This window comes from Mus musculus, chromosome 18, assembly GCF_000001635.26.
Source record: "Mus musculus strain C57BL/6J chromosome 18, GRCm38.p6 C57BL/6J".
NCBI classification, from domain to species: Eukaryota; Metazoa; Chordata; class Mammalia; order Rodentia; family Muridae; genus Mus; species Mus musculus.
Window position 1 is genome coordinate 63067538 of NC_000084.6, and position 22666 is coordinate 63090203.

At 44.3% G+C, this 22666-nt stretch overlaps 1 protein-coding gene across 10 annotated transcripts in view; it reads right to left on the reverse strand.

Annotated features, from left to right (window-relative positions):
• The window catches only part of Piezo2 (piezo-type mechanosensitive ion channel component 2), a 377504-nt gene that overhangs the window by 57325 nt on the left and 297513 nt on the right, over positions 1-22666 (reverse strand). For all 10 annotated transcript variants that reach the window (XR_386006.4, XR_001782388.2, XM_006526169.4 and 7 more), the window contains 12 exons: positions 19041-19217; positions 18627-18752; positions 17142-17342; positions 15537-15741; positions 15321-15422; positions 14127-14292; positions 11075-11318; positions 8164-8260; positions 7044-7203; positions 5310-5399; positions 2419-2540; positions 1367-1438 (listed from right to left, as the gene is read on the reverse strand). Coding sequence is in view for 8 of the 10 variants with exons in the window: in XM_006526169.4 (XP_006526232.1) it covers positions 1367-1438; positions 2419-2540; positions 5310-5399; positions 7044-7203; positions 8164-8260; positions 11075-11318; positions 14127-14292; positions 15321-15422; positions 15537-15741; positions 17142-17342; positions 18627-18752; positions 19041-19217 (1762 nt within the window). In the remaining 2 variants the exon portion in view is untranslated. The remainder of the gene's footprint in view (positions 1-1366; positions 1439-2418; positions 2541-5309; positions 5400-7043; positions 7204-8163; positions 8261-11074; positions 11319-14126; positions 14293-15320; positions 15423-15536; positions 15742-17141; positions 17343-18626; positions 18753-19040; positions 19218-22666) is intronic.

Genomic DNA, 22666 nt, shown 5'->3' on the forward strand with positions numbered 1-22666 from the left:
ACACTAAATTAGCAAAGGCCCTTTAAAAACAGAAAAGTAGGCACAGTTTACTTGTGACTTGATAGAGTGGGCATTTAGTGTTGTTCACATGTTGTTAACCTGACCAATGACCCGAAGACAGAGGAGCCACATTGGAGTTCAACTTGAAGTTCCTTTGAACGTGGGCAGAAAATTAAGTGGAATTCATTGCAATCTCTCTTTTTAAATTTTAACCATACTGCTGAAATTCAATATTAAAGGTTTACATCTAAATAAATCCAAAGATAGAAAGCAATTTCCAAATTTCATGCTATTTAAATTGCCTTGCTAATTTTACAAGACAACTGGGGTGAGAGACACCAGTTGCAGGTGGCAATGACACTCATGATTCGGGATGGAAAAAAACTGATCTGTGTAGTTTTCTAAGGGCTTCCTACGAGCAGGGCTGCTCTTAGCACTGTGTGAGTTTCTTTGTCTGACCAAAATAGTTGTAATTGTGGATTTACAGTGTAAGCCTAAAAAGGGTAAAATATACTACACATTATTTTCAAAGCAATGACTTCTCACTCTTCCACTATACCTAAGGAATCCAGGAAGACTAGATTATAACGAGTCATTCCATTAACACACCATTGCCCAGTATTGCCTTTACAGAACACATAGAGCCAATGGTATCTGTAACCACACATCCATTTTTATAATCAGGAGGGAAACACATTGTAGTTTATGTGTCTAGCAGATGCTGCTTTCCTGGTTTTTGCTACTAGTTGGTCACATCTGAGGCTGGGGCTGCATTCTAGGCATAGGTGTTTGGGGTATTGATTGTTGCAGAATCATTTTGAGATTTGGAGGAATTTAAGTACAAAGCAAATGCATTTTAGGCTCTGTCAGCTGCTTACTAAACACACTTCTAATAACTCTCAAATGCAAATGAAATCAAAGCTCTGGGAAGACAGGGAGGGAGGCTCATTGACATCCATGCCCAGTGCCTTACAAAGAGGGTCACAGACACTTTTAACAGAGCAGTCATCCTTCAGAGTCCCAGCAGGGGCCAAATGTATCCTTAAGGGTTTTAAACAACACATGGAAAAGGAGCAGAGCTCTTGACCACAGATTTAGATAGCACACTTCATTCTTCACTTTCTTACGTAATACTCTCTACATCATATCTTTGGCTAGTTTTAGCCATCATGCTAATTTCTCAGAAAGAACGAGTCCATGGGGCCCAGGGACTCGTTAGCACAGCAGTGCTCTTACACTCTGACCCCCTATCAAGTCACAAGGGTCAAACCATGCATGGGACACATGGGTCATGGGGAGCCTGAATTCTGGTCAAGGATATAAGGATTAGAACTGATGAGATTGGAAGAGGATCAACGAAACCTACTGGAAGCATGATCAACCCAAGGCCGCCACCACTGCTTTTTTTTGCCCTTGGCTTTCTGTTTGTCTGCTTCTCCTAAAATGAAATATGTCCAGACATTAATTCTTTGGAAGTGAGCACACACGTTTTGAAAACCACGCTTTAACAACTCAAATCGTCAAATCTAGGTAAGTTGCAAAAACACATCAGAGGCCAGGAAAAGGAAGTCGGCTAACTATAAAAGTCCTCATGTGCTAACAGTCCCCTGCAAAGGCCAACACTGAAGGTTCTCAGCAGCATGCTACATGTCCACTCTACTAGGATCTGAAGGCATGTACGGAAATATTAAAAAGGAAGTGTTCATTAAAAATATGTCTTATGCTGAATTTTTTTATCATTAAATTAACATGAAAGAATCGTGGCCCATTTAAAAAAATACTTAGTCGTAAATAATTCATTAACATGCATCAAGCACAGGAGTAGGACTTTTGATGACATCAGTACACGATTGGAGGACAGTTACTACTAACGTAGAGATTCTAGGAACTTGAAAGAGACCATGCATTTTTTTTTTAATTCCCCTAAGTGGAAAAGCATGCAGGCACCTATACAAGTCTGTGAAAGCTATATTTGGATAAATCCATAATTAAATATAACAATAAGTTTTATGTTTCACAGTGAGTTCCTTGTAATGAGCAGCAGCTGAACTTTGAATTATAAATATTCACAAGAGACATACAGTGCGCATGCATATTTAATTTTCATTGTTGGATTTTTAGACACCAAAGGCAGCGTATCCAAAACCTCTTCCCTGAAGGAACAGATTAAGCAAACTGCACACCAATTTCTTTAGAAATAAGTCTGTGAACTAAACCAGGCATCATTAAAGGCATCATGTTGAAGAGTAGCCACTTGCAAAATTATTCATTCACTTAAGTATGTACTAATGACACAAACACATCTAGTCACATTAGGAGGCTCCTGGTAGCATGAAGGTGAGTGGCACTTTACAGCCCTACCGACAGCATGCTGTTATCAGATGTCAAAGCACTCGGTAAGATGAAAATTTGACATACTTTCATCATCTTCTTCTGAGACTTTCTGGATGTCCTGGCCTTCCCCTGACTCCTGGGTCAAGCTCAGCATCCTCTCCTTACCCTTTTTGTACTTTTGTTGCCGGGCTTTGATGCGATCCATCCTATAAATAAGGCAGTGTTAGTAACAATAAGAGCATATGCGCAGTAGTCACGCCATGGCCTGCACTGTCAGTGCATATTGGGTATCCAGATATCTGAATCCATGAGCAAAGTGGCTTTGAAGTTTACTTTGAAGTACTTAGGGATTATGAGATCATTGCTGATTAGCAATAAATAACTCTCTCTCTCTGGCACACACACACACACACACACACACACACACACACACACACACACACACACGGGGTGGGGCAGAGAGAGGGAGGGGGAGGGGAGGGAGCGAGGAATGGGGAGAGGGAGAGACACCATGGTTCTTTGTGTTAGATACTGGGGTTAATAATATGCTCAATAGTCATGATGCTAAGGTTAGCCCTTGATATCGGTTCTCATCTTGTATCATAGTCAGTCTGATTATGGCATATTATAACCAAAAGTTTTACATTTTTTAGTTGCTTTTTGTTTATTTTATGTGAATGAATGTTTCACCCCCATGCATGTATCTATGTGTACCATGTGCATGCCTGGTGGCTGCAGAGGCCAGAGAAGGCCATTGGATGCCCCGGAGCTGGAGTTATAGATGAGACCTGGGAATAAGATCCCAGGTCCACTGGAAGATCAGCCGTGCTCTTAATGCACCAGCTTTGCATTCTTAACTTAATACAAAGAGTCAGGTCTCACTTATGGGAAGTGAGAGGATTTTCTAAATGCAGGAAAATTCTAAATGTGTTCGCGCACTGTGTCTGAGCTAGAGAGAACAGCAGCAGCCGTACCACACTGCAGGAACCTTACAGTTTGCGCATTTACCTTAGGTTTCTGTGTAAGCAGCCATGCCATGGAATAATCTAGTTTATTTAAAGGAATACCTTCCAAGGGAAGAAAATTAAGAAGCGAGGTCAAGATGGAGTGAAGCTGCTCTTACAAATTCAGGGGGCTTCCCCTCTCTTGAAAAAGTATCTAGGATTCAAATTCTCTGGATATTAGCTTTTAAGCATTAACACTCAAAAAATATAGATGTTTACCAGTTCTTAGAAGTTCCACTCATTGCTAGAAGATTCTTTACAACTCTCAAGTTGTCTTGTCAGCCTTGAGTCCTGTCAGCCCACCCCTGTCCCATGCCAACTCATTCCTGCTCCATGTATGTCTGTTTACCCCTGTCCCATGTCAGCCCACCCCTGTCCCATGTCTGTCTGCTTACCCTATCCCATGTCAGCCCACCCTTGTCCCATGTGAGCCCACCCCTGTCCCATGTCAGTACACCCCTGTCCCATGTCAACTCATCCCTGTCCCATGTATGTCTGTTTACCCCTGTCCCATATCAGTCCACCCCTGTCCCATGTCAGTCCACCTCTGTCCCATGTCAGTCCACCCTTGTTCCATGTCTATCTGTTTACCCCTGTCCCATGTCAGCCCACCTCTGTCCCATGTCAGCCCACCCCTGTCCCATGTCTGTTTGCTTACCCCTGACCCATGTCACCCCACCCCTGTCCCATGTCATCCCAACCCTGTTCCATGTCTGTCTGCTTACCCCTGTCCCATGTCAGCCCACCCATGTCCCATGTCATCCCACCACTGTTCCATGTCTGTCTGCTTACCCCTGTCCCATGTCAGCCCACCCCTATCCCATGTCAGCCCACCCCTGTCCCATGTCAGTCCACCCCTGTCCCATGTCTGTCTGTTTACCCCTGCCCCATGTCAGCCCACCCCTATCCCATGTCAGCCCACCCCTGTCCCATGTCAGTCCACCCCTGTTCCATGTCTATCTGTTTACCCCTGTCCCATATCAGTCCACCCATATCCCATGTCAACTCACCCCTGCCCCATGTATGTCTGTTTACCCCTGCCCCATGTCAGTCCACCCCTGTCCCATGTCAGCCCACCCCTGTCCCATGTCAGTCCACCCCTGTCCCATGTCTGTCTGTTTACCCCATCCCATGTCAGCCCACCCCTGTCCCATATCAGCCCACCCATGTCCCATGTCAACTCACCCCTACCCCATGTCTGTCTGTTTACCCCTGCCCCATGTCAGTCCACCTCTGTCCCATGTCAGCCCACCCCTGTCCCATGTCAACCCACCCCTATCCCATGTCAGCCCACCCCTGTCCCATGTCTGTCTGCTTACCCCTGACCCATGTCTGCCTACCCCTGACCCATGTCAGCCCACCCCTGTCCCATCCAGGATAGTGGTGTAGGAAAAGCATTGAGTCAGACTGGGAAGAGACTAGTCACACCAGCGTTGTGGACCCCACATGTCCGAGGGCATCCATTCTCCTGAACAGGCACTGTATTATTCCAGAAGATACTTCTGAAGCTGACTCCATATTTATTTCCTGGATCCAGAAATGCAGTGAGCACATCCTTGTGCTTGGCTCGGAGCCCCACTTCTTTCATTAGTTTATCAGTCTTTACGAAAGCTCACAAGGGCCACCTGTGCCCTTTAAATTGAATAACACCGAATGTTCAGAGAACCTCAATGACCAACTCAGGGCTCCGGATGAAATAACTGAATTTGTGATGTCTCCCTGCCTTTTCCCAAGATGGTGCCTTCCCCACAACCTAGAGCTACCATCCTGTTAAACTGCCCTCATCTTCAGCATAGCAGGGTTGGTGCCTCATCTGACAGAGGAATCAACACTCATTATACTGTGTGGACCAGTCCTTAGACATCCCCTTCATTGTTAAACATGGATACACTTTTCAAGGGTCAGAGCCAAGACATGGTTGAATGTACTGATGCAAAAGGGGCAGAGAAGCAAGGGGAAGAGAGTCCTTACTGTCTCTTCAGCTGGTCCATGGATTTTTTCTCTTCTTCAATTCTTGCCTTTACAGCTTTCACAATTGTAGCCTGGAAAAGTTCGGCCCCTCTGAAATAAAGTTGGGAATACAGAACAAATCAATATTCTTGCGGCTGTCCAACCTTTTCTGAAAATGATCAGAGGTCATGACATCCTTTTGCCCAGGTTGACAGATGTTTCCTGGCTGAAGTCACCTGCTTCTTCTCCAAGCTCTTTTTGAGTGATTTGAGAAGGAAGAAAATAGCCCCTTGGAACTAAGTGGGCTGTCTGCCACTCTGGAAGGCCAGCAGAAAGAAAATGGTTTGTTTTTCAGACACTAAATAACTTGAATTGTGTGCCACACAACATTTATCAAGTGACGTTCACTTCCAGTAAAGAACATAGCTTCAAGCTTCTAGACTTACAGAGTAGTAGTCCTCAACCTCCCTAATGCTGTGACCCCAGGAAGGGTGGAGTCCAAGGAGGGATGTGTGACAATGTCAAGTTGCCCAGAGAAGACACTCAGGTGAGGTGCAGATGAGATGAAAGGGACAAGAAGAATAGGCAGGACAGGGCAGAGGACTAGAGAGGTGCTAGGTCCTGTGCTCAGTGTTTGAGCTGTTTTGGAACCACTTCACTTTTCTCACGGTGGCATATAAATAAATAAATAAATATTCTCACTAACAGTGTATGAGGCTTCCTTTTCTCCTCATCCTCATCAGCACCGAGTTTTTGGTGTTTCTGTCGGAGTCATTCACATTGGGGCAAAATGATGCCGAACTGTAGTTTTTTTTTTTTTTTTTTTTTTTAAATTTGCATTTGGCTGATGAGTTCTAATATTGAGTGGCCGTGCATATACTTTTGGGACATGTGTGTATGTTCCTTCCTTACACCCCAACCTTCCCCCTTTGTGATGCGGAGACTCAAATGTACTTTTCCGCCGAGTTACATCCAATCCTCATTCCTATGCTGTCTCTTAGGGTGTGTCTATTCAGATCATTTGCCATTGTGTCACTCACAGGTTGTTATTATTAACAATAAGCCTTAATCAGTACTAGGGCTGGACAGAAATCTACCCTCTTTGCTATTAAAATCAATTTCCTATCAATAACCCTGAGTTATTGCTTACTATGTTTCACCTGGGCTGCTCTGAACTCCAATTGGTCAACCCTCAGGGCCATGTTTTCTTGACTCCTAACCGATAGAAACTTTTTCTTCTTCCTCATCTTTCTTCCCCCATCCACATCCCCAGTTCTCCCCTGACCCTTCAGGCTTGGGAACCCTAATATCCGCCCTCCCCCATGTCTCCTCTGCCTAGCTATTAGCTATCGGCATCTTTATTCATCAATCAAAAATAACTTGGAGGCAAGGTCACATAGTGCCACTTGGGTCTACATGAGGACTTTCTCCTCTCTGGGGCAAACAAGTCTTGGGGCCTGCACTTAGCCTTACAATACACAGCAAAGGACCAAACCTCAGCACTCAGAGTTTCTTGTTAAGACTCTATTTTAGATGCAAAAGGACTGGTGTCCAGTCCTTTAGGGAATGGTGTGTGTGTGTGTGTGTGTGTGTGTGTGTGTGTGTGTGTGTGTGTGTGAGAGAGAGAGAGAGAGAGAGAGAGAGAGAGAGAGAGAGAGAGAGAAAGAGAGAAAGTCTTCTTAAGCAATGCCAGATAGCAAAGATCAAACAGTAGTGCATTCAGGGCAAGGTGTTGGTGGGAGTAGCCTGACCCACCTGGATGCCAGGATCTGGGATGCTTTAATGTCAGCCACGACATGCAGGAAGTAGTAGCTCATGAAGACTCTCCTCTGCAGCAGCAGAAACGCAAAGCAGATGCTGTCCCAGATGATCCCTGCCTCCCCACTGGGCAGCTTGCATCTGGAGTCATCTTCAGCTGAGACACAAAGCAAGGGGAGAACTCAAATGTAAACGAATGCCCATTTCTGTCCTCCCGGTTGTATAAAGTCTACAGAACCAGGCTTGGGAAATTACACTGGCACAAGAACGGAACTCTGATGTTCCTATTTTTGATCTGAGTACCACAGAATCAAAACTATACTCCCCAAGTCTGAAACCAGCATGAGGGGGCCCAAGTGAACTGCTGACACTGTGAGGTGCAGGGAACCCCCTGGGTATTCTTTCTTCAAGGACTCCCCAGCAAGAGCTATGGAGAAACAACAGCTGGATGGCCGATGAATCCCACCCAGGGGAAGCAGAACACAGGCTAGTCTATTAGAAGGTGGTGGCAGCATATTTTATACTAAGTAGTAATTTCCAGAGACTAGTTTAATCCTCTGCCAAGTATAACCTGAATTAGAAACCACAGCCAAGAGTGCATTGCATCTAAATAGCCTTTCTAAGCATCATGGAAGTGCACAGGTGCTATGCCCTATGTTTTTGAGTTAGAGGAAAATGGCAGAAATAGCATTTCCCATTGTCTCTTGGAGTAAAAATCACCCCAGAAATTCTAGGGCTCTTCCCAGCTGGCTTTCTGAGACTGAAGTTCCCTCAGCTTCTTGAAGAGAGAAGGTCTGCAAACCTGGGGTCCTCTAGGACTGTCCATTCTCACTGGAGCAACTGTAGCTTTGAGAAAGTGGCTGGACTTGTTTTGAATTTTACCAGGGAAAGTACATAGAGGCGCCTTTACTACACCCAAGTGGCAGGGCTTTGGGGGACACCCTGTGTGATAGGCAATGGTTCATCACATAGTGCAGCTCCATAATTTCTATCTCAGGGCAGAGATGACTCTACCATCATCTCATTTCTTGTATTTTCCTTTAGGCTTTAAGTCAGAACAACACCGCTGCTCTTTCTTTTCTGAATTTCTTCTCGCAAAGGGTCCTCTCATACTTACGCATCTGATAGCCTTTCACGGTGCAGGCCAGGCTGAACGCTTGGATCAACCAGCAGCTGTTTCTTACTAGTGCGCCAATGTATCCACAGGCTCCTATCTGAAAACCAAAGGAGGGAGGCAAACCTCAAGCTCCGAATTTAGAAAACAAAGTTGATGTCTAACAAGTCCAATGTTCATGAATCCACTGGGACCCGATGCCAACAATTCCAGAGGGCCCTGCAGTATCTAAAATAGCAGTCTCCATATCAAACACAATAGTTAGCATTAGCTGTTTGGAAAGCAATGTAAACTCAGGAGAAATTCCTCTCAATGGGAACGGAAAGGGTCTCCAGTGTGATGCTTCTGCACTTGGAAGCGCTGATCTTTAACAAAGAAAGCTAGGCAGCTGTTGGACAAGCCTTTACCCTATGGGAATGCACTAAGACAAAGTCTTTCATTTGGGTAGAATTATTTCCACATAGGTCACATGACTCAAACTTACGATGATCCCCAGAAGATCACCCCAGGTCTAAGCTTAAGAGTAGAGTTCTTATGGCTGGTACCTGGCCTTAGTGTGTGATACATTGCCCTTACATACATGGGTCCAACATCCTAGGATTTAACCAACCTTGGATAGAAAATAGTTGCTGTCAGGGAAGACCTGTATTGAACCTACCCATGCTTTTCGCTGCCATTGTCCCTTTTAGTGTAGTAGAACATTCATTTGTGTATTAACTGCTTGTAGTGTATATTTATATATCATCCGGGGAAGATTTAAAACATACAGGAGGATATATGTGGGCTCTATGAAAATGTTGCAATACAGGATAGCTGAGTGCCTAAATATTTTGGGAGTCAATGGCTGAAACAAATCCTTCAGAGAAACCAAGAAAAGTGTACATGCATGAAGGCTTGTTTGACCAATTCTTTGAGTAAAGAAGTCTTTTCTGTTGGTTTTATGTAGTTCTTCCATAGTAATAACTTTCGTATGCCAAGTTTCAATCCTGAATTAAGTAGTTTAAATAAACATTAACCACTGCTAGTCAACACATGAGTGCTATGGCGTCAGCTGTGCACATGGCCCTTGGACACTCAAAAGCACTTACTCCCCAAATAGCAGGGACTCAGCTTAGAGTCTGCAGCCTGTGAAAGTGAGCATGTAAAACTAGGCTCTAATCCCACGCCATCAAGTTTGTGTAGACCTAGGCTCTAATCCCATGCCATCAAGTTTGTGTTCTTTTCCTCCAGGCAGGGACTGATCTTCTTTTCAGCCTTTAGAGACTTTTCAATGTTTTTGTTAGTTTGCCTCAGTGAAAGCTACCTCCTGCATTTTCTAGGAAAGATCATAGAAAAGCATCTTCTGTACATTCACGCCAACATTGTAACCACTGTTTCCAGGAATTGCATTGAAATTATTTATAAAACAAGCTATATTCTTTCCTTTCAAAATGTGAGCATCTCAAAGCACCTCAGTTCTACTTTTATTTGGACCTTCAAAATGTAAAATTGCTTAGCAAAGAGGTAGCCTATAATGTATATTTGTAGAATGAATAAATGGATGGATGAATGGATGGATGGATGGACATATGGATGAATAGATGGGTGTGGATGGATGGACATATGGATGAATGGGTGGACATATGGATGAATAGATGGGTGTGGATGGATGGAAACAGGTGTGTATGTATGGATAAAGGTGTGGGTGGATAAACAGATTGATGGATACAAGTTTGGATGGATAGATGGATGAAGAGACACTGTATCCATGCATTTTCCAGGATCAGCCTATTGGCACTTTCCCCATGAAATCATCTTCAGATCAAGCCACCAAGCTGCTGTCCTGTCTTACACCCCTGGAACTACCCCCAACATCACTCCCTGTGAAAATTTGTGTTAGTGAGCTAAAATTCTTAAATAAACCCAGTATGTTGTCAATCAGAAAACTAATCCTTCTATAGACTATACACAAAATTAAATAATTCAACTCTTTCCTAGATCCCTAAATGCACTGACTTACATGAAAAAGTCTTTAAAAAAAACCAATTGAATAGTTTGACAAGTGAATGCTTAGTGAACTCCTTCATGAGAAGGTAGGAAGAAGTAGGGACCATCACAGCCCTGTCCTGTTAACGCATGTCTGACCACCACAGCCATGAGAAGCAGGCACAAGGCTCAACAGTTATAGCCCAGTGGAGAGGCACTAGTACTCTCACTTAAGAAGGTTGTTGGTTAAATTCCCTGTAGCACTAAAGGACACCAGTGGTGGTATGATTCTGGAGCTATCCCTGAGCAGGATGCATTACCGGTAACATTGTGGTAGAAGTTACACCTGACCACAGCCAGAAGAATGCATGGTTTCTCCACTACATGCTTGGTTACCCTCACATCTTCATCAGGATGTCTGCACTCATAGATAACCTCGTGCTGAATTTTCTCTCACATCTCTGGGTACATAAAATGTTTCAGCACCTAAAAGCCCTTTTGATTTCATTTCCCACACAACTGGGCATTCCAGAAAAGACCTTAACTTGTCCTACATTCTATAATTTTTCTAGGTGAGACAGTTCCTTTTTGGTGAATGAGATAAAACTTTGAAGGGTTCAGCAACCCTGATTCAATCATAAAAGGGCCACTGCATAGAAACACGATGAAAGACACAAGATTGTTCCTCAGGGAGGATAGGATTTTAAGTAGTTAATCATTTTAGATTTTATCTGTTGAATTCATCACCTCCTATCTTGTGACCACAAATAGGGAAAAGGAGTGGAAAAGATTCTCTTAACACTGTAAAACCAAGAGTGGCAAGCAGTCATTGAAGCCTGAACTTGCAGTGTCTTGGCTGGGTCTTTGCTGGGTCTTTTGAGGACCACCATGTGGACTGTTTATTCTCACACTGAAACCACAAGTATGTTATGTAGTGAAAACCACTTACTGACAGTATATTCTTCATGGTGATCACAAACACGTTGTATGCAATCAGCCAGTCCCAGTAACGAAGGATGCTCTTGATGGGCTTCAGCAGCAGATCCCCTCCAAAGAGCAGGAAATAGAAACAGGCCACCAAGTAGCCCATGCAAAATATGCTGATCCTGGTTGTTCCCGTAATGAAGATGATGGTGAGGACGAACCAGAAGAGGTAGCTGAAGATGATCACTTTGGACATGTCCAAGTAAGATCTGCAAAACAGACCCCGGGGCCATGCAAAGACAACAGCAACACAGGCAAAACCAAGAGCTCATCTTTAAGGAGGGAAACCTTTTTTCAACATTGAACTACCCACATTATGCAAATCATGTACTGAGCTCTGTGCATCCCACTTGCTGCATAGGAAGCCCCTACATAATCAGTCCTAGACAAATAGGTAAGTGGAGAAAAACCACCGGAAAATATGCCTATCATCATCTCATCTGAGACTAACTTCTCACAAAACAACGTTTTCTGCCTACCACTTGAATATTCAAAATTCTTTTTGTCTTTCTATATGAAGCAAGTATAATGTGGTGGTTTGAATATGCTTGGCTCAGGGAGTGGCACCATTTGGAGATGTGGCCATACTGGAGTAGGTATGGCCTTGTTGGAGGAAGTATGTCACTGTGGGTGTGGGCTTTAAGAGCCTCATCCTAGCTGCCTGAAAGCCAGTCTCTTCCTGTTTGCCTTTTGAATCAAGATGTTGAGCTCTCAGCTCCTCTTGTGCCATGCCTGCCTAGGAGCTGCCTTATTCCTGCCTGGATGATAATGGACTGAACCTCTGAATCTGTAAGCCAGCCCCGATTCAATGCTGTCCTTATAAGAGTTGTCTTGGTCACGGTGTCTGTTCACAGCAGTAAAACCCTTAGACAGATAATTATACAGTGAAAACCATCCCAAGATATAGGTGCCTCCTGCCTGGCAGGAAAATGAGCAATGGATTACATTCAAGGAACTAGAAATTTATATTAATACATTACAAAGGATACACATACGACATACAAAAATTTTACTAGAGGTAAAAAAAAAATTATCTCCCCATAGATGGAAGAACAGCTCTGATAATTCTGTGTCTGGATGTCACTGGGCCCAGGGTTCTTTGAGGGACTGTCCCTCCCCAGTGGCTTTACTGATGAAAGGTGAGACTGGAGTATAAGATCCATGTTTTTCTACAATCATTAGCAGCTGTGTCTGTTTCCAGAGCCTGGGCTTTAGGTGACAGGTGGCTGGCCAGCACTGTCCTCTGCTTGATCACCCCTTCATTGAGGGCTTGCTCTGGAAGGTTTTCCTATTGGGTTTATGGAAAAAGATCAGAGACTAAATTCTGAATTCACTGTTTGATTCATGGGCTACAATTCTATAGAAGGTTAATAGATAATTTCCATAATGTATGCTCTGGCTTTGTGAGCAGATTTAGAAAACAGGGCAGGACTTGGTGCATTTATCAGATGAATGAACTATTGACATTACTGATTTGAAGAATAAAATAAAAAAAATATTTATTTCGGGAAAAACTGTAATCCTTCTTTAGTTTTCTAAAATAAAAGCAGGAGGGCCACGGTTGTGATTAGCAAACCTGCCAGCTTCTTACACAGATCAAGTGGAATGTGACAGTATATACTCTGGCCATAGGTGGCTGGAGGAGTCAACCTCTGGTATGGTTCAATGGAAGTAAAGTACTTGGAATGGAATCTGATGCCTAGAGCCAGCAGGCAATGGAAGCTCCTTAAGTAATGCATGTGGGGTATGGGATCAGGACAATGTCATGGGGAATGGGGACAAGAACAGAATCAGTTAGAAGGGCTTTGCCCCTTGTGCTACACTTTAGAAGAGCAGATATGACAGATTCTTAAAAAGTGACAGCTGCATGCCACCTGTCTCTGGAGTCAGAAGTTGGGGCGCTCTACACATGCCATATATACTCTTAATGTTGTCTGTCTGTCTGTCTGTCTGTCTGCCGATGCCATATTTTCCCAACAGAAGTCGGGGATGACCACTAACCCAGGAGCCTCAGAGTCTGGAGGATCAGGCCTAAGTCACAAAGCCAGATCCCACAGTGCTGTTAGGCTACTACACTGTGGCTACAGAGTTTAAAAAGCCTTCCCGGATGAGGATAGCTGGCGAGCCTGACACCAGACAGGCCTCTGGATGAAACTATGCCTGGAAGACCCAAAAATACAGAAAGAATGTACCAGGAGAGAAACTGGGCTGGGATTTCATCAAAGCTGCCATAGAGAAGCTCAAAAAGGCAAGGCTGGGTGTCACCTGACTGGGAAGAGGGAGGGGCAGATGGAGCTGTAAGGGATCCAACACAGGGATCAGGGAGGCCGGACATATGGACAGAATCACTTAGGGAAACTCTGGGGGCTTCACTCTTTAGGCTCTTGAACACACAGGTGAGGAAGAAGAAACACAGGAATGATAGAGTGGTGAGGAGGGATAGGGATGATGGAGAAAGAAATGAGGAGGGACAGGGATGACGGGGATGGGTGTAGTTCAGGAGGAACAGGGATGAGGAAGGGGGTGGTTAGGTAAGAGTAACTAGGGTGAGGACTACAGGAGGGAGAGGTAAAGAGATCAAAAGATAATAAGGAGGGGATGAGGAGGGATGAGAATGAGCAAGTGTAGTGGGGATGAAAGATTCAGGATGAGGAGAGACAAGTAGTTAATGATGTGGGGGAGAGAGTGGGTAGATGAAGGGTAAAGAAAATAGAGAGGGAAAAGGGGGGGGAGGAATAAGAGGTTGGATGAAGAAGGAGGAGGAGAGAGGGTAGATAAGGATAGGTAAGGAGTCTCCCTGAAGGGATGCCTACTGGTATTGTTGACCTACTACAGTTTCTGTTGGAAGAAGAGACCGAGGCCATGAATGACATTCTGTGTGGACAAGAGGGACCCAGACATATAACTCAGAGGCTCATCGGCTTCTGCTGTGGTCCACAGAAAGAACTGCAGTAAAGGGGCAGCTCGGATGACATGGCACACCAAGACGGCCCTCAAAGAGATAGAGCTGCCGTTACCTGCAGTGAATGAAATCTGGCACAGGGTTATGCTGGCTGAACGAGGCTGCATCAAGGTTCATGCAGATCTCGACATTGTCCCCGGCCATGATGCGCACGGCTGCCTTGTTTTCGTCCTCAAAGATCTGTCGTTGTAAGGAAGCACACAGGAGCAGCATGAAGTCATCTGGCAAGACAAAAGCAGCCACTCTTCAGGTTCTGAAACGCCACACGCAGTCACCGTGTAGCTTGTCGGGGCCTGAGCGCCTAGGTCACTTGTGTCCCCCAAGGCGCATGCCACTTTCTAAGGTTGGAACCAAGTCCCCATTTCCTGATCTCAGTATGGGGGCAACGAAGTGAGTATAAGAAACACAAGGCCAGCATTGGTGACATCTGGATGCCATCATGTCCAAACGCTAAGTGCCTGCCTCCACAGATCTTGGGGTATGATACATTTTCATCTATCAGTGTTGAGGAAACCATTGGAAGCCTGGCTTATCCTCTCACATGAGCTAGATACAGACATTGCTATACTCTCTGCTCACCAGCTCCTTTGCATTCGTAACCCGACTCTTGTCAGTGCTTGCACTGAGGGTGTGCCAGAGCAGGTGGCAAAGGCCATCATGTTGTGAACAGTCATGAACAGGGAGGGCTTTGAGCTGCTCAGAGCAGAGGTGTCCTGGCCAGGTCTCTGGGCCACTCCCAAGGCACAGGTAGCTTCCTCAATTTTAAAATCAGCCTGAACCTTCTGAGGCAGGGGAGTCACTCTGGAATTTTCCACAGCACTGCCACCCCTACTGTCCCAGAAGCACTGCTCCACCCATCCATTTGCTTGCTGGTCTAGAAGGCTTTTCATGTAGCTCTCCCGTGGCTGACATCTGAGGCTCCCCAGTGCTGCCACAGTCCTGTCTTTCATCTTGGTCTACCTGCCATAGTAGCTGGAAATGGAGTCAACATGCAAAGTTCTCTCTCTAGTCTATCTATAAAGAGGCAGGCATATGTGAATAGAGGTATCGAGGTAAGTTACTTCAATGTTGATTTATGCCTTTCCCAAATGGAACTCAACAAGTAGATGCTATTGGTGACTCAAAATATGAATACATAAGACAAGCTTCAGTTGGGGAACTAAGAGCACTGATGCCTAACACTTGAAAAATAATGAGCAAATATAAACCAAATACCTACATCCCATGGTCCCACAGCGGAAACACTTACAGACAAGAAACACGGGGTTGGGCCGCACAATGAAATCCGGGAAGTACAGCCACTTGATAATGTTATCATTGAAGTAGGCTCCCTTAAATCTCCATGGATAATCTGCAATGGGCAGGGATGAGCAAGCACAGTCAGTTCCCTGGGGTCTCTGCACTTCGCAGTGGTCCACTGGCTATGGCTGTTGTCATGGGAAGATGCTCTAGGCAGGATGCTCACCTCGGCAAGGGGCAGGGGGGATGCCGATGCAGACGAAGTACTGGAAGGTGATGATGCAAGCCAGGAAGCAGCAGTACTTGGGCCAGACCTCGGCAATGGCTTTTCTTCTGCGTCGATACAAGACACCGATCAACCAACAGGCATGAATCATGGCGTAGAAGTCCATTCGCTGTCCAATTACATTCACGGACATTAGGAAACAGGTCTGTATAGGGATTGTTAAGAGGCAAGAAAGATTGCGTTATTCAGAAAGAGAAGTGACAACAAAGACCAGTGCTCCTTAGTCTGTCTGCATGGGTACATGAGGAGCCTCACTGTAAAAGTAGGGGGCTTTTCTCACTACCCCATTGCTCAGAAATAATGACATGGAGACTTTTATATTGATTAATAAACTTCAAGGTACTATTCTGGGAAGGTTCTGGGCAATTCTAACCTGACATTCTATTCCATTCTAACCTGGCCTATTTTCTAGCCATGTGGTCCTTTACCTATCATCTTGGTCTTGCTCTGACATTTCCTTCTTCATTTGTGAACTGATGGTGTCTTCTCTTCTACCCACTCCCACTCTCCTGCCTTATCCTCTCCTGCCCAGCTATAGGCTATTCAGCTCTTGATCTAACCAATCAGGAGGTGATGGAGAACAACACTTTCCAAAATACCTAGTCATGGGTCATACCAAAGCCTGGGCTGCAACAGATCTCTGGGTACAGAAATCAGCATTTGAATGCCCAGTGCACAAAAGCATCCCCCAAGGCCTCACAGTTGAGTGTTTTTCACCACGAAGATAGAAATGCTGTGTGATTCCTTCTGTGAGAACTGACTGTGCCTTTCACAGAAACTGCTTCAACAGAGTGAAGGGTGACAGCTATGAGGTCCTTGGGAGACATCACCATTGCAAATTTGTTCCCTTAAGTCCATCATAGATTATCATTATTGAATTCCATTTTCCCACTTACTCTGTTACTATTCTCTCAGCACCATTTCAGGGCTCAAGAGTTCACCTTTCCATCAACCAAAGAGTGTACCTGGAGGGATACATGGCTCCAGATACATATGTAGCAGAGGATGGCCTTGTCTGACATCAGTGGGTGGGGAGGCCCATAGTCCTGTTGAGTTTTGATGCCCCAGCATAGGAGAAAGCTAGAGCAGTGAGGTGGGAGTTGGGGAGTGGGTGGAGGAGCACTCTCATAGAGGCAAAAGGGAAGGGGGGGGGAGGGATGAGATGAGGGAGTTGGGAAGGGGTAGCCAGAAAGGGGGATATCATTTGAAATGTAAACAAATAAAATGATTTAAAAAAAGAGTTCACCTCTCAGTTTACACATTCAAAATGAAAGCAAAGACAGTAAAGTCTATTCTTAATAAGAAACTTAGAGGATTGTGGATATATGTTTAAATGGCTCAGGAGGCCTAGGGACCAAGTACACTTGTGAAGTAGAGTACGGGCTCCTGGCTTTTGAGAACTTGAGCTGAGCTGACCCACCACTCTCAATGGCTTTGTGAATCACAAACTGGAGTTGGGCAATGAACCCTCAGCGATCAACTAGCCCAAAGGAAGGGTTTAAATGTTCATGAAAAGAAATCAAAGACATGGGCGAGAAAACTCACCTCTAGGCCAAACTTGTAGAAGAAGTAATTTACAAAATATTTGGCACAATTGATAAGCCCATCATCTAGATGTAACCTTGTGATGTCATGAAAGATAGTTTTAGACACTGGAGCAGTCAGGTTGTTTCGGCCTCGATAGTACTCCTGATGGCGGTAAACGGTGACTTCAAAGGCCAAAATCGCCAGCATCAGGAGGTTGTTCTACAAACAGCAAGCAAGAAAACACATCTGTGTACATTAAAGGCTCTGTGATTTGATACTTCTGAGCAATTGTAGTAATTCCATCGTCGTTTGGCCTTCCAGATGTCTCAAAAGGCAATGTTATATTAGATCATACCCGTACTCATGATAGAATTGAGCCTATTTCTCTGTCTTATTTACTGTGGCCCTACCTTCATTATGGAAACAGGGTTAGCTGTTGTGGTAACAGGGTCCAGTCTCTCTGGGCATAAGACTGTGGCTGCTGTTTCTACTTGCTTGCTAAGTGCATGCCTCACACCAAGAGAGCAGCACTGAGAACTCAGAGGAGGGCGTTCTTGCCTTGTTTGCAACCCTTAAGTGCAAAGCAGCCCGGGGACATATGGGAAAGCCACTGATCTTGGACAGGATGACAGTTGGAGAGAGAATCTAATACCTCTGTAGACTTGCCAGGGAGAAAGGTTAAGTGGAGAAGCAAGTTCAAGATGGCAAAGTCCTGGTCAGAAAAACACTCATGACAAGCGTATTGACGAGTGGCAACCAGTGGCTTCTGGCTTTCCAAATATCAGTTTATTTTATCCTGACAGTGACTTTAGAGGGGCTCTAGAAATTACAGAATGAGATGTTTCATACATTTAAAATTCTCACGTGCCCTGTGGAAAGATCATATCTTGTCAGAGATTAGGACAATGATTAAGGTTGCTTAAGTTATTCATCAAAGTACAATGTATGAGAATGTACAGGATTCTAATGGTTTTGTTTTCATTAAGTTTCTATGACTTTTTGGCTAAACTATCTATTATTTTGTAATATAATATGTACTCCTTATTAAACATTCAAGAGGAAGAAATTGGCAGCAAGTATTTCCTTCAGTGCTTTTATGCCTCTTTCTCACACATAATGATTATTGATAATTTGATAGATTTTATTTAGTGTTTTTCTTTGTGTCTAGAAAAGATAACATGATGTACAGTATTACAAATTTATATTTTTCAAAAGCCTTAACAATGTATTTTGGACTTGCTTTAGTGTTGATGTGGCCACCAACTTTATACTTTAATGGTGCCTTGAGAAGCTAGTGTAGGTATTGGTTGCATTTCACTAATCTGAGTCAGATTGCCTGAGCACTTTCTCTCCAGCACAATATAAATACCGGTTTTACAATTTTAGATATGAGCTAAGAAGACAGAGTTACTATCAAAGGGGCTATTAAGAGTCTTGGGAGGGGCAGGAATCACAAACCATAACTGTGCAGAGAGGCCCACGTGAGGCACAATAAAGCCTTACCCTCAGGTAGACGAGCAAAGGAGAGGACTTCCTCAGGCCTACCCACTCAGTGGGATCAACAGGGGCACTGTAGAGAAGAGACTTGTTCAACTCATGAAGGGGAATGTTGGTTTGATTTTCATTGGGCTGAAAAGAAGACGAAACAGGATAAAAATTGCTTGTTAAAATTTAGAGCACAGGCTTCTTTGATCAAAGGGAGTTTGGAGGGGTAAGGGGGTGAGGATCCATTTCAAGTGGGGAGGATTCTCAGGTTATAAGCAGATCCAGGTCCATCACGGGGCCAGAATAGAACTGTTGTGGATACGATGACTTATAACTTAGACAGAATGTTCTTGGTGTGGTGACCCTGCCCCAAATATCTCCCATGATCCTCTTAAGGTCAGTGAGGAAGGCCCCCCCAATTTTGAGGCTCACCAAGGAGCAGTTGACAGAAAAGTTCTCAGGTTTAATGGTTTGCAGCTGGTACAACATTTTGCAGACGATGATCACACATGTCCAGACAGTGCAGACACTGGAAGCCGCACGACGGAGTTTGGCATATGGCAGAGCAAATGCCCAAGAAATCAAAAATACATAGTTGAACAGAGACACCTGAAAACACAAAATCAGAAATGGAGACAAAAAAAAAAAAAAATACATGGCATGGCAGGACAATTACAAGACAGTGTGGTTCCAGTTCCGCAAAGGTTGTCTGAGTTCTTATGTGTAAGGCACTGCCTTAGGTGCTGGCTGTTGCAAGGATAGAGAGGTTCTGTGGTCTTGAAGATACTATATCTCATGAACCAGACAAACAATAAAGCCAGGTAGGATCCATATGATGTAACAGTAGCTAACTTGTAAGTGTGCCTGGGCTTTTGTAATAGCACCCTGAAAGGTCCTCAGTCCAAAGATGGGGATTGACACAAAGCTAAAACAGGCTGTGAAAGATGCAAAGCACACTCAAGGTGGAGGATGCAGAAGCAAAGGATAAAGGGAAGAGGTAGTGTAGCGAGGATAGGCCATTGCACATCAGGAGACTTTAGGACTACTCATAGATGAGGATGGAGATGCAGCTTCAAGTCAAGCTTTGACTGGTTCCTTTGAACCATGAAATGACACACGAACTCACTCTGTAGGAAAGGGAGACCCATGTCTAGGTCTTACATCAGAGAGTTTGAAGGGAAGATTTGCATTATATTTAAATGCATGCCACAGAATTAAGGAGGAAGAAATGTAAGGGCTAGGTTAGAAGCCAGAAGCCAGCTCTATAGAAGCTGTGGAGGTTTGGAGTTAGGGATTCCAAAGTTCCATGGAAGCATGCGGTTCTGTGCTTGCATTAAAAAAAAAAAAAAAAAAAAAAAAAAAAAAAAAAAAAAGATACATACTGGATTGCCTGGGAAGTAAAATTAGCTTGATTTGATAGCCAACTGGTTGGACCATGGCAGGTTGTTAAGTAGAGAAAGTGTGAGACATGACAGCCAGGTTTTTGGGGAAGTCTAAATAAGTGGATTATCACTGAGGCGATAGGAATTACCAAGAATATGCTGACTTATGCTGATTTAAGGGGGAAGGACAATGAGTTCAGCTTGATGGTTGGCTCTGGGATGTGCACGTATTTATCAAGCAGACAGATCTAGTCAGTCCCCTGCTCTAGTCAGTCTCTCCACAGTTTACAGTTCCTAGATGAATACAGAAACACCATTGTCTTAGTCCGCCAGGAACCATGCCAATTTATTTTGACACTGTCTCAGGGCTAGTGCTGCTCTCAGGTGAAAATTATAGCACGGGCTCACTATAAAACTCACTATGTACCAGGTACCAAAGCTCTAAGAGCTGTGGAGAATAGGTTCCAAATCTGGCTTAGACAGTATGAGATGGGAAAACACGAACAGTAATGAACAGCATTTGTGCAGCACGTAGCTTACTTCCCAACTTACTTGCTTGCCCCTATGGAAGGCAAATATTCTCTTTGAGAATCATGTGTTGAAATAAAGGAAGAGATGCTATTTATAAGAGTGCCCAATCATCTACATTGTACTTGGTAACAAACTGAATGCTGTGTTTTATCAAAAATGCTTTGATGAATGAATTGATTCTTTTCCCATAGTCAAAGGTAGGGTCAGTTTGAATGTTAAAAAGGAAATTATATTAAAGGTATTTACTACGAGGTAAGCCTCTTGCTTCTTTTATTATATTTTTAAAGCTCTCAGTATAAAAGCAATACATGCCTTTATACTGAGAGCTTTTTTGTTTTGTTTTGGTTTGGTTTTGGTTTTTTGAGACAGGGTTTCTCTGTGTAGCCATTGCTGTCCTGGAACTCACTTTGTAGAACAGGCTGGCCTCGAACTCAGAAATCCGCCTGCCTCTGCCTCCCAAGTGCTGGGATTAAAGGCATGCGCCACCACGCCCGGCTTATAATGAGAGCTTTAAATTTTGCACAGAATTTGCTATTTTCCAAGTGATATGCAAAGACAGTAAATCTTCACTCCCAACCAGGTTCCAGGTGACAAATGTCCTGAGGATTCCTTGCCCTGGGGGTACATGTAGAATATACTAAATCCATGAATGTCCCAGACAAAGCCACAGGATGAGCTTGCTGCCTGGGTGACCTACAAGGTGACAGAAGCTCCCAACAGTCAAACTCAAGGAAAGAAAGATGGGTCAGCTGCCAGCCATTAGAGTTGAGAACAGGAGTCTCTAAACAGGAGCGAGGTCAGCAAAGGGACCCCAGGCCCAAAGCCTGGGTGACAAGGAAGAACACCTATTTTTTTCCAAGAGAAGCAAGCTATCTAATCAAAGAGACATGTGATTTGAACCCCACATCTTCCAGAGGCTCCAGGTATTGCACTATGGAAGTGGCCTGGACCACACCATTAATAAGAAGTCCATGTGTGTATAATAATATATCCATGACAACGTTTTAGGTAGAGAGGTTTAATGTGGCCCCATTTACACCTACAGAGAATGTCTAGGTGCAACAGGGAGGGTGTACTGGATAGGAAAAAGATGGGTGAAACGCTGAGAATCTCTTAGTTATCTAAGGGGAGAGATCACGTGGGCAATGGGCTCAGTTTTAGGGCTCACTGGCAGGGGGTGTCTTGGGGCACACAAGAAGCAAGGTCATATATCGCCTATCAATCAAAGCAGTGGGTTTGTAAGGAGATCAATGCCCTATCACTTGCAGATGTGGGATGGGCAGTAATGGGACTTCAGGAGCATAGGCGTTCACCCTCTCGATGGGGAATAGGCAGAGTAGGCAATGCACAGAGCCTGGAGCTAAAGAGAGACAGAGGAATGGGACAGAAGGAGTAGAGCCAGGATACGTATCACAAGACACAGTCACCAGTGTCCAACAAAGGAGAACAGGGGTGAGGAGTTTCTCCGGGGAAGGTATTTTATTGTTACAATCTCACAAATAGAAAAATGGGTCCAGCATCAAGAGCTTCTTCATCAACAGTAAGTTGCTCCAAACTCCTGCTCTCTTGCAGCATCAGGACCTAAGGGGCCCATGGGCGCATCATCTCCATGGCAACAGGAGTCTAATGGAATGTTCACCCAAAATGAATCCATGTTGTGTATGTGTGTATTATGTGCAATGAATGTGGTTAAAGGCCAGCAAATTAGAGAAGGATCAATGAAATGGAGAGGAGACCAGAGCACACATAACATGAAACAGAAGAGATAATCCAGGAGGCGAATGGTTCAGTGAGAATGGAGGCCAGGGAGAGTGGAGGAGAAATGGGGGAAGGGAGAGCAGCCAAACAAAATATGTATGAAAATGCCATAAGGAAGTGTGTTATTTTGTATGCTAATTAAGAAAGATGAATAAGAACAAATACAAATATTTGGTCTGAAACCAATCCGGATGAATGAAACTTTCCAGGAAAAATGGCTGTTCATCCCCATGTGCAACAAGACTCTGATTATCTAGGGACTAGAGGTAGAATTTGATGCCATAATGTTCTCTGGGCAGAGTACATCTTCCATTTGTTTTCTGTGCCAAGCTTGGTTGGAGTGTTGTGGCTGAACTCCTTAAAAATTGTAGGCGGTAAGCTCTTGAC